The sequence below is a fragment of the Rhamphochromis longiceps genome, linkage group LG10 (assembly GCF_057381845.1).
Source record: "Rhamphochromis longiceps isolate RC_006_pf linkage group LG10, R_longiceps_female_GT1.1, whole genome shotgun sequence".
NCBI classification, from domain to species: Eukaryota; Metazoa; Chordata; class Actinopteri; order Cichliformes; family Cichlidae; genus Rhamphochromis; species Rhamphochromis longiceps.
In genome coordinates, this window is record NC_140566.1 from 34723324 (window position 1) to 34735278 (window position 11955).

Below are 11955 nucleotides of genomic sequence, written 5' to 3' on the forward strand. Positions count from 1 at the left end.
ATGTTTGTTGTGTTTTGTAGGAAAACCAGCCTACAAAATGCAGGAATGCGATCCAGACTGGGCCCTTCCTTCCACACTGAGATGACGTTTTTGGTCAAGGAAAACTGAGCTTTTTGAAAAAGCTCTCCAAAGTGGATTAATTTGAAAACGCCATTTTCATGTCGTTTGCCTGGCCTTCTCCGTACTTGGTTGATCTTGGTTTCATCTGTCCAAAGAATATTTTTCCAGAACTTTGCTGGGTTTTTTAGATTTTTTTTTTTTTTTAGCCAATTCGTATCTGACCTTTCTATTCTTGAGGCTTATGAGTGGCTTGCACCTTGCAGTGAACCTTCTGTGTTCTCTTTATGGATACCAATACTCCTACCTCCTGGAGAGTGCTGTTCACTTGGTTGGCTGTTGTGAAGGGGTTTCTTTTTACCATGGAAATGAATCTGTGATCATCCCCCACAGTTCTCGTTGGTGGATGCCTAGGACTTTTTGTGTTGCTGAGTTCACCAGTGCTTTCTTTCTTTGTCAGGATGTACCAAACTCTAGATTTTGCCACGCCTTATATTGTAGCTCAAGTTTTCTGATTTTTTTTTTCTTTCCTCTTTTCGCAGTTTAAGGATGGCTTGTTTTTCCACCATGGAGCTGTAGACCACACGTTGTCTGGTCGCAGCAAAATCTTCCAAATGCAAGCATCTGCTTAACTGATAATGACATAACAACAGAATCATTCAATTTGAATGTGGATACCCTTAAATGAAAGCTAAGAGTCTACACTTATGTCCAGATCCATTATACAGCTTTGATTGGAATATGTTTCAGTAAACAGGTTAAAAAAAACTATAACTGTACCTAACTGCATCGGTATTTTACTTCACTATTTATCTTTTAATTCGTTTTTCTTCCTCCAAAAATTATGAAACATAGCACTCTTAAAAGAAAAAGTTTTTCTTCAATCAAACAAAGCCTCTTGTTCTCAGTGATTAAACTTTGTTGTAACTTTGTTGTCTTAACCCTTGCATGTTTGGAGCTGAGGGAGTACTCTGCCAATTGCCAATTGTTACAGCTAGTAATGAGCGTTAATGTTTTTGAAACAAAGGTAATTATTGATGACGTCCCCTGTGGGCTGCTTCTTAATGCAGCACTTATTAACAGCTTTTGGTGGTAATTAGTCCTCTGGGAGAGAGAATGTAGGTCGTTAATAGTTCCCAGAGGATAACACAGCAGGCAGTAATGATGATCCAGGGAATTACAGGTCTTACACATACAACAAAGAAAACTTTGACTACTGAGCTTTCTAAATCTCAAACAGTAGCCAGTTGTCAAAACTTTTGCTGTGGACATTCAGAAATGGGGTTTTTTTCTCAAAGATTTATTTATTGCTTTTCCAACAACATTTTAACCAACAGGAAGGGAGAGTTCTAATAAAATAGAGGAGGAAATTAATTTAAAAAAATTGAGTGTATAATAATAATGTATGTACATCGTATATGAACAGTGTTGGGCAAACCCATAGATATAGTTATACATATTCTCCCATGTAGATCATTCAGATATTATTGCAGAATTTTTTTTATATAGATAAATAAAATAAAACAAAGCAAAAACAACTCCCCCCCCCCAAAAAAAAACAAAAACAAAAAACAAATAAGGGGAACAGACAGTGCTCCAAAAAACACAGTGAGACATTCAGAAACGGTTAAAAGTATCTGTTACCTCTTAACTTCTTTCTAGTGCTGTCTCAGTGTTTTTACTCTGCTACTGTATGCTAATGTCAGGGATGCATACAGTTCCTCCTCCTCCTCATAACCCGATTCACCTCAAACCCCGCTATATGCCTGTTTTGAACAGGGAGCCTGTGACCACTAGCCTTCCTGTCAATGTTCAGTTGTGGGGTGACCACAACTGGAGGGCTAGAAGTATTAGGAGGTGGTCATAGGTGGCCATAGCAGAACTACAGGGCTGTTTTGAGGTGAAAGACTGGGAGACACTAAGAACCTAACGGAGAGGATACAATGGTAATCTTATTATTACCTGAGGCCCTCACTGACTCTGTATAAGTCATCCACTGCAGACACTTTATTCACTTTTACTCACTTACAGTTATTTTAAAACTGTGTATATAATGTATATTCTGTGTATTTATTATCTCAGTCTTTATGCACTGTCCTTATCTTCAAAGGCATGCTGCTCTGTTGTATGTTAATTGCCCCTTGGGGATAAATAAAGTACATAAAACTTTTGTTCACAAACTTATTGACTTACCAGTGTTGAAAACCCAATTCTTTGATCTTCGGGCTGAAGGAAGAACAACACTCGGTGTTTTAATGCTCAATCAACAATCTCTTTAATCAGTACAATTCTCTTTATTCCATACAAACACAATACAAACGTCCGGATGGGAGATGTGCATGGGAGGGGGTCCGGCAGATCTCGAAGTGTCTGACCGTTTCACACATTCTTATAGCTTCTTCTCCCCTCCAAAGTCATAAAATCTAAACATGCACTTTCTTTCTCTCCCTCTCAGTGAGCTTCAGTTATGGCTTCCTGTGCAGTATGTTTTGTTCTCCCTAATCAGAGAAATAAGACCATGATTCTATGCAAACAGAACTTCTTATGAATCAGCAGTATATTGCACCATAAAACAGTGTAATATTCCATTCCTGTTTTTCTCTCGAACCGGGCCGTACAGTCATGACAAAAAAAACCCCAGTCTGTCGTAGTGATTCGTAGTGTGTCATAGTTTTTTCATAGTTTTCATGCTCATCATCTGCCACCAGACAAATAAAGGCTTGCCTCTCCATTCACCTGCTGTTGGCTCCTGTTTCAAAAAGCTTCCAACTGCTGGCCTCTGCAGAAGCCAGCACCAAACAGTGTTGGGCAAGTTACTTTGAAAAAGTTATTAATTATAGTTACTAGTTACTTCTTCAAAAAAGTAACTGAGTTAGTAACTGAGTTACAAGATTCTAAAAAGTAATTAATTACTTCAAAAGTAACTATTATGTTACTTTAAAAAATGTTTAACCCTCTGGGGTCCAGGGTATAATTGGCCATTTTTAACTACGTCTGATGTTTCCTCCACATTTCACCTTTAAAAACTATTTATTTGCCTTGTTTGGTCTCATTCTTTTCAGCACAGCCTCACGTGTCTGAATTTACAGCTTTGTTTTCATTTTGACTGTACTAACACAACTGATCTAAAATCAGACAAAAAACATAAAATCCGAGTAGAAAAAGTGATATTTTTTACTGTAACTTGTGCCACTCCAAATATTTCTGTCCACTATAAAGGAAACATCACAGCCTGATACCTGCAGGTCTGACAGCAGCAGGTGTATCACTCCTGTTTCTACCTGGAGACAGCAGTCGCCTCAATGTTCTGACACACAACACAAAACTATCCACAACACTACACACTAACTACACAAGACAACACATTAACTACACACTGCAAACACGCTAAACATCACAAATCTCTCACATCTCAAAACTCGCTCTCTCTCTTTTTCTCTCTCTCGCTCTCTCTCGCCGTCACTCCTAAATCTTCCGCCTCTTCCTAAACAACCAAATGTCATGTTGCCAAATCATTTTTTGATTGGTCGACATGTTACATTTTTCCACCAACACAAACGGGCTGTTTTATGTTTTGTTTTTTTATTTCTTGCTCATAAGCAGAGCGTGCTCGCTGCGCTGTCCTTAGACAGTAAACATGAAACTATTGAGGAAAAAATGCTGCGTATATCTTGTTTATCATGACTCTGGTTTTACGTGGCCGATCAACACAGTTTATAAACTGGTATATGTCACCTTGTTGCTTTGTCTTTAAGTGGTCATGTGATTGACCACGACTACTTTATTCTTCCTCAGTCAAACAGCAGCACTCATGTGATTGTTTTGCCCCCTGAGATCCAGGTGTTGTGCCAGACAGTGATCATGATTACCGCGGGAGCGCAGCTGCTTAAAGTCGTAGCGTCCAGATTACTTACAGCTACTTCCGTGCAACTGATATAAGTTGCGGTAAGCTGAACACAGCTTCAACCGTCTGTTTGTTGAAAAATAGTAACGGAGCGCAATTTCTTGTTGGTAACAGTAACGGCTTTGTAACGATAGGAATAGTAATTAGTTAGATTACTCGTTACTGAAAAAAGTAACGCCGTTATTCCCATCGCTGCAAACAACTGAGTTATTTTTACACATCGGCCAGCATCTGGCCAATCCACCACCTTTCATTGTTTATACCACACAAAAAAACAAAACAACAAACAAACAAACAAAAAAAACATCTGTCCATAAAAAAGAGAAATCACAGTCCAGCTATGCATGTTGCCATATAATTTTTTGATTGGTTGACATGATACATTTTAACACGCATAGCAGAGAGTGTATGCTAGAAAATGCATTTTTTTTCCTGCAGGAAATGCGACAATAGTATTTAGGAAGAAACACAGCTTACATTTTTCATAACTGCTCTGGTGTTACATGGCCTATCAACACAATTTGAAACCGGTATGTAGTTTGAAGTCTGCACTTTAACACAAAGTGAAATGGAGACTCTGGGTCACTGCATCTTGTTGCAGTGTTGTCTTAAATTGGTCATGTGAATTGCAACCGTCGACCCCAGAGGGTTAAATCAGTGCTGCCTCCTACTCTTTGCCAGTTCATCCTGCTACATTTGGTAGTAACTCTTTTGTTCTCAGCATATACTATTATATATTGTACATATATTTATTAGTTTCAGATGTAGCCATTCTTGTATTTTGCTTGTTTACATTGTTGTATTTTGCACAACTCTGTTGCTTGTGAAGCTCGCACACAAGAATTTCACTCACATGTGCTGTACCAATGTACCTGCACATGTGATGTGACAATAAAAGTGATTTGATTTGATATGCTCATTTCACCCGTGTCTACCGTTGCCTCTTTGTGTCTTCTCCTCCTGCCCTGTTACTCTCCAGTGCTGGTTCAGGTTGCTTCCACTTCTAAGGTCTGTCTACAGCAAAGGTTTCAATATTCATCCCGCTTATCTGTCTGCCCTCCTGCCCATCGTGCCTCCCCTGGACCCCCTCTGGAATCTCTGGAACAGGACCTGCGTCCAATCTGTACATAACACACTCCCACCAACTCCACGACAATCAGTACTCATCTTTAGCCATTTCCTTGCCTTCTTGTCCAGTAACCCCTCTTTCCTTTGTTGCAGAGTTGCTGCTCCATCATTCCCTCTGTTGCCCGTCACTAATCATTCTCCAGCAGCAATCTCTGATGATCCCTTGCCCTGGCGATGCTTGTCATCTGAAGTTGTGTTGTGATTCTGAGCTCAAGTTTGTGAGTAAATAAATTATTGTAAATAGTCATTTGCATGTTATGAGTCTGCATTTGGGTCCAAAAACTTTATATGAATCTCTGGTTCATTACATGTTGCTTTCTATTGCATAGATGGACATTTTAACATGGAAGCTTTGAGTGACTGATTCTGGAGCCAGAATCAAATGGCCATGCAAGGAACTGCAGTTTGTGGCACTTCAGGCACAGAGCTTATTGGTTGTATCCAGGATGGAGGCTGATGTTTCAGTGGTAAACATGAATGAGAAACGATCTGCAAATTAATAAAAGCACAGCACAGTTTCCTCAAACAGTCAGAGCAACTTCAGCACGCAGACGAGAAGGCAGAAGGATAAGAAGATAAAAAAGTATAATTCAAGCTTTTCGAGTTTTTGATCATTAGACATTGTCTGTCATTCTCTTCTTTGATTCCAGATCTTGTGGTGTATTAATTGAAAGCTTTTTAAAAAATCTTTTATTACATTTTACTAAAACATTTATCTATGAATCTAAAAGCTTTGTCTGGTTTGTGTTACCTGTTTCTTGGGTTTTGATGTGTTTTGCAGAAACGAGCTGCTGTGGATGGAGAACCTAACAATGGCGACTCCTCTCAAACAGCCGATTGTGTTTGAACTTGAAGGCTTCTATATACCTCCAGGGTTTGGCCCTTTACTGTTCTTCCTGGCTCTGTTTACCTACATGTTGGTGTTGCTGGGCAATGGTGTCATAGTATCCGTGATTGTTATTGACAAGAACCTGCACAGACCCATGTTTGTAATGGTGTGCCACCTGCTAGTCTGTGATCTTTTGGGGTCCACAGCTGTGCTGCCTGGTCTCATGATGCACTTCTTGATGGGGCAGAAGAGGATTGCATACATCCCAGCCATTGCCCAGGCCTTTTCTGTGCACACATATGGGCTAGCAGTGCAGGCTATTCTGGGTGCGATGGCCTACGACAGGTAATAAAACTATCAGCTCAACGTAAAAATCAAAGAAAAAAGAAAATCGAACTTTCCTTTTTGATGCTGCTGTTTGAATTGATAATGGATTATGTCTCCAACCTTTAGCTGTATGTCAGCATTGTGTTCTTTTCGTCTGTTCTTCTTCTGTTTTTATCTTCTTTTTGTTTGTAGAATTGTAAGAAAAAGTTTTTTTTTCCCAAAGAAATGAGAAAGTACAGGATTTTGAAAAGACTTAAATTTTTTTTTTTCATTAACAAAACTTCTAAATTAAAACTTACTACATATCTTTTAGTATAAATGCCCCTTCTATTTCTCTGTGCAGGTACATTGCAGTCTGTGAGCCTCTCAGGTATCACGCTATCATGACCTCGGCTTGGCTGCACTCCTGCTGCGCCCTGGCCTGGTTGCTTGCTCTGCTGCCTATTGCTGTGCTCTTCAGCTTCCACATGAATGTCCCATTGTGTGGCAGAGTCATTCTGCATGTTTACTGCAGCAACCGGGGTATCCTAGGCCTGGCCTGCATTCCCACACCTGCCAGTGACATCTATGGTCAGTCCTAAGTGTATGCAGTAGATGGTTGAACATTTTATCAGCTTCAAATCAGCTTGATTCATAGCCTTAGTTTCACAGTTTAATTTTTTTTCTCTCCCTCAATAGTTAAAATGATGAGTGCAGTATTGCAAACCATTGTCTCCACTTTATACTGTTGTACAAGCAACTTCTGTGTTTTGTTGGATTTTTAGAGAAAGGAATTAAACTGATTGTGTTGTCATGGTTTTTTTTTTAAAGAAAAGCTTGTCCCCACAGTGAGATCTCAAGCATTTATTAGCTGTTTTTTCCAGATATAAACAGATTTTAACTGAGGGAACAATTAAACCACATGGGTATGGGGACATGTAATACTTGATTGAAAGGACAGTTGTCTCTTTTTATTCGGTAGGTCTGGCCATGACCTGGACTGTGAGTACAGGGATCTTCCTTATCATTGCTTTTTCCTACATCAGGATCCTGCAAGTATCTCTAAAACACAGCAGAATCGACACCAGCATCCGCAGCAAGGCCTTTCAAACCTGTGCTTCTCACCTCGTCGTGTACGTGCTCTACCAAATAGCCTCAGTGATCATAATTGTGAGTTACAGGTTTCCTTCAGTGTCTGAAAACCTAAAGAAATTCTTTAGCATTCTGTTCATCATCGTTCCACCAGCCATCAACCCCATTATCTACGGACTGGTCAGTAAAGAGTTACGCAGCAGCATCATTAAACACTTCACAATCTAGTGCAGTGTAAATGTTCCAAAAATACTGGATACTCATACAAGAGGCAGAACAAAGCCCAACAAAGTTTTTTAATATTATTGATATTATTAATTAATATTTATTTATTAATTGTTGTTGTGATTTATATATAAATGATACCAAATTGTATTAATGTCAAGATGAATGGACCCAAACTCCTGTAATTTCAGAATGAATGACCTGATTTGTCTTCCTTTCTACATCTATGAAAAAAAGTGAATGTCTTAATGCCTCAAGGAAGTTAATTACTTTAGAATAGAATAGCCCTTTATTGTCATTGTACATGTACAGTGAAATTATGGGTGCTACACTCTGCAGGAGTATAAAAAAATACATAAATAGGAATAAATAGCAAACAGAAAAGACATATAGAGTCTAGAGGAATACATATACAAAACATAGAAAGGCACACAGTGGAGAGCAAAGTGCTTGGAAGTAGTGCAAAGACAAGACTTGGTCTGAATAGAGTCATGTAGGGTTAATCTGACCATGGCTCAGATTAACGTGGGTGGGCAGGGCTGGGGTGTGGGGGAATAGTGTTTGTTAACAGTCTGAATGACCAAGGGGAAGAAGCTGTTAGTGAGTCTGGAGGTGTAGGACCTGATTGACCTGAGGCACAGACCAGAGAGCAGCGGGTCAAACAGGTGGTGGGCGGGTTCACCTGTGAGGGCCCTGGTTTACCTGAGACAGGAGGATCTGGCAATGGCCTCCAGGGTGGCAGAGAGCAGCCAATCATGTTTTGGGTTGTGTTAGTTACCCTCTGCGCAGCCTTCCTGTTCCCATTAGTGTCCCCTGCATACCATACAGACACACTGCGTACACACAGAATTAAAATAAATGGAAACTGAGAATCTACAATGAAGCACTTGTGTAATTTTCAACAGGTTTTGCTGGGATTGTGTCAGAGAGGTCAACCTGGGTTTTCTGGTTGACTTCGTACTGGCCTCGTGGAACCACTTTCTACTTTCCAGGAGTTAAACACCTCCACACAAAAGTCACTGACGCTAGTGTGGGTTTAGACTTCGCTTTATATGGCAGGTGTGAAACTGTAACAACAAAATACAGTGTATATGAGTGACAAACTAAAATAGTTACTTAACAAGCGGCATGACCATGTGCTTATGCTGACAGCCAATAACTGCCTACAAAGGGGTATTTATTATTTTCTTCTTTTTTTTTGGGTTGTATGGAAGCCCCAAACGCAATTTCATTGTTCTTGACAATGACAATAAATAAATAAATACCTAAATACCTAAACCATAAATTAGCCTGCGTAATACAGCATGTAAGTAACTGCCATTAATTGACATAAAGTGCCAAGCAATAATGCATACTCACAGGGAATGTCTTTTTATGAACCTTTCACAACACATGTTAAGTCGATTGTCTGAGTTTTTCTGACACGTCTCCTGTCCGCATGGGCCATGCCTTTCTCTTAAAGGGTCAGCACACTAACCACCATGCTGAACAAAAAATGTACAAAATTGGCAATAGTCAGAACAGACTTAAAATGCTATAAGATTTGTGTATATAGCAGGTGAGGACAAGCAGAGGGTGTGACAGAGGAGGATGCTTAAGGTGGTGTAAGATGGAGGCAGAGGATCTGCTGTGATGAACCGTAAAAGGAGCAGCTGGAAGAATTAGAATTTTGGTTCATGCTAATTAACTACACAAAAGTTTTATGATGACATGATGATTGAGAAGTATCTAGTTAGAACGTAGCTTTCAGTAAACAAGCAGAGCAGAATGTTTAACTTAAAAAAGTGCAACATATGACGAACACGAGGGTAGTTGAGATAACAAGCAGAGGATTAAATGTCATTTTCTGTTTAAATGAGGTCAAAAAAGTTTATTCAATGAGGAACATCCAAGGCAATCAAAAAAGTGGTAACTATTGGGTGAAATGCCATTCGTGTTTCTCCATCATGCAGTCTTTTGGCTTTCATGTCTCCTTTAATAATAATAATAATAATACATTTTATTTAAAAATAGCGCCTTTCAAAGTACCCAAGGACACTGTACAACAGATAAAAACACAGAAACTGGAAATATACACAATAATAAGAATAACAGATAAAAGTTAGAGCATACAGAGGTTTAAACATAAGCAATTTTAAACAGATGAGTTTTGAGGGTGCACTTAAAAAGAGGGAATGATAATATTGTTATAATATTATATTATTATAATATTTCTGAGGTCAGGGGGTAAGGAATTCCAAAGTCGAGGGGCAGAGCAACTAAAAGCCCCGCCCCCCATTGCAATCAGACGAGCGGAAGGAACAGAGAGAGAAAGAGAAGATGAAGATCTGAGGCACCGGGATGGGAAGTTCATCTGTACTAAATCGGAGAGGTATGGTGGAGTGAGAGAATGAATAGCCTTAAATGTATAAAGGATTACTTTAAAATGGATGCGAAATTTAACCGGGAGCCAGTGAAGCTGCTTCAGGATTGGGGAGATGTGGTGGGTAGAGGAAGTCCTAGTAATAATACGGGCAGCAGAGTTCTGGACACGTTGCAGCTTGTTAATAGATTTTTGTGTAAGGCCAAATAATAGTGAGTTACAGTAATCAATTCGAGAGATAACAAGATTATGGACGAGAATGGCAGTGGCATGAGGAGTGAAGAAAGGGCGGAGGCGATTGATATTACGGAGTTGAAAATATGCTGCACGTGTGACATTACTGATATGTGAATTAAAGGATAATGTGCTATCGAGAATGACACCCAAGCTTTTCACAGAGGGAGAGACAGGGACCAGCCAATTATTGATGGTGAGAGAGAAATTGTTAATTCTGGATAGCAGTCGTTTAGTGCCAACCAGAAGAAGTTCTGATTTTTTGCTGTTGAGTTTAAGGAAGTTGGAGGAGAACCAGGAATTGAGTTCAGCTAAGCAGAGGATAAGGGAGGGTGGAGGAAGAGTAGAATCGGGTTTGGTAGAGAGATAGAGCTGGGTGTCATCGGTGTAGCAGTGGAACTGAATATTATATTTACGAAAAATATGTCCGAGTTGAAGAAGGTAAAGGATGAAAAGAAGGGGCCCGAGGACAGATCCCTGCGGCACCCCAGTAGATAGAGGAGAAGGCTGAGAAGTGAAGGATTTTAATTGAATGAACTGAGTGCAGTCAGACAGGTATGATTTAAACCAGGCTAATGGAGTATGAGAGAGACCAATAGAAGCTAATCTGCTAAGAAGAATGGGATGGGAGATGGTGTCAAAGGCTGCACTCAGATCAAGGAGAATAAGGATGGAGAGGAGACCAGAATCAGCTGCCATAAGAAGGTCGTTTGTTATTTTTATAAGAGCAGTTTCGGTGCTATGCAGAGGACGGAAGCCAGACTGGAACTGTTCGTAAAGGTTATTATCAGTTAGGTGTACAGTGGGGCAAAAAAGTATTTAGTCAGCCACCGATTGTGCAAGTTCCCCCACTTAAAATGATGACAGAGGTCAGTAATTTGCACCAGAGGTACACTTCACCTGTGAGAGACAGAATGTGAAAAAAAAATCCATGAATTCACATGGTAGGATTTGTAAAGAATTTATTCGTACATTAGGGTGGAAAATAAGTATTTGGTCACCTCAAACAAGGAAAATCTCTGGCTCTCACAGACCTGTAACGTCTTCTGTAAGAAGCTTTTCTGTCCTCCACTCGTTACCTGTATGAATGGCACCTGTTTGAACTGATCATCTGTATAAAAGACACCTGTCCACAGCCTCAAACAGTCAGACTCCAAACTCCGCCATGGCCAAGACCAAAGAGCTTTCGAAGGACACCAGGAAAAGTATTGTAGACCTGCACCAGACTGGGAAGAGTGAATCTACAATAGGCAAGCAGCTTGGTGTGAAAAAATCAACTGTGGGAGCAATCATCAGAAAATGGAAGACATACAAGACCACTGATAATCTCCCTCGATCTGGGGCTCCACGCAAGCTCTCATCCCGTGGGGTCAAAATGATCATGAGAACGGTGAGCAAAGATCCCAGAACCACACGGGGGGACCTGGTGAATGACCTGCAGAGAGCTGGGACCAAAGTAACAAAGGTCACCATCAGTAACACACTACAACGGCAGGGAATCAAATCCCGCAGTGCCAGACGTGTTCCGCTGCTGAAGCCAGTGCATGTCCAGGCCCGTCTGAAGTTTGCCAGAGAGCACATGGATGATACAGCAGAGGATTGGGAGAATGTCATGTGGTCAGACCAAACCAAAGTAGAACTTTTTGGTATAAACTCAACTCGTCGTGTTTGGAGGAAGAAGAATACTGAGTTGCATCCCAAGAACACCATACCTACTGTGAAGCATGGGGGTGGAAACATCATGCTATGGGGCTGTTTTTCTGCCAAGGGGACAGGACGACTGATCCGTGTTAAGGACAGAATGAATGGGGCCATGTA

General features: G+C 40.3%; 1 protein-coding gene across 6 annotated transcripts; it reads left to right on the forward strand.

Annotated features, from left to right (window-relative positions):
- Positions 1 to 2697: 2697 nt before the first annotated feature.
- On the forward strand, positions 2698 to 11396 carry LOC146661305 (olfactory receptor 52E4-like). Of its 6 annotated transcripts, XM_085421413.1 has the most exons (7): positions 2698 to 5084; positions 5183 to 5307; positions 5419 to 5556; positions 5871 to 5963; positions 6125 to 6263; positions 6589 to 6815; positions 7207 to 11396. In XM_085421413.1, exons 5-7 carry the CDS (start codon positions 6142 to 6144, stop codon positions 7542 to 7544), a joined length of 687 nt encoding a protein of 228 aa, XP_085277539.1. In that variant the 5' UTR covers positions 2698 to 5084; positions 5183 to 5307; positions 5419 to 5556; positions 5871 to 5963; positions 6125 to 6141; the 3' UTR covers positions 7545 to 11396. The 6 variants fall into 6 exon arrangements, with proteins under 6 accessions (XP_085277539.1, XP_085277540.1, XP_085277536.1 ...); XM_085421414.1 differs by lacking the exon at positions 5419 to 5556; XM_085421410.1 differs by having other exon boundaries at positions 5419 to 5672; positions 5871 to 6263; positions 7207 to 11394.
- Positions 11397 to 11955: the final 559 nt, after the last annotated feature.

Bases quoted from the DNA above. Each gene is read 5' to 3' on its own strand.
- LOC146661305 (XM_085421410.1), top strand. From the start codon at position 5,887: ATGGAGAACCTAACAATGGCGACTCCTCTCAAACAGCCGATTGTGTTT. The intron at 6,264-6,588 runs GTAATAAAACTA...TTCTCTGTGCAG, and splicing joins GGTGCGATGGCCTACGACAG to GTACATTGCAGTCTGTGAGC. The intron at 6,816-7,206 runs GTCAGTCCTAAG...TTTATTCGGTAG, and splicing joins ACCTGCCAGTGACATCTATG to GTCTGGCCATGACCTGGACT.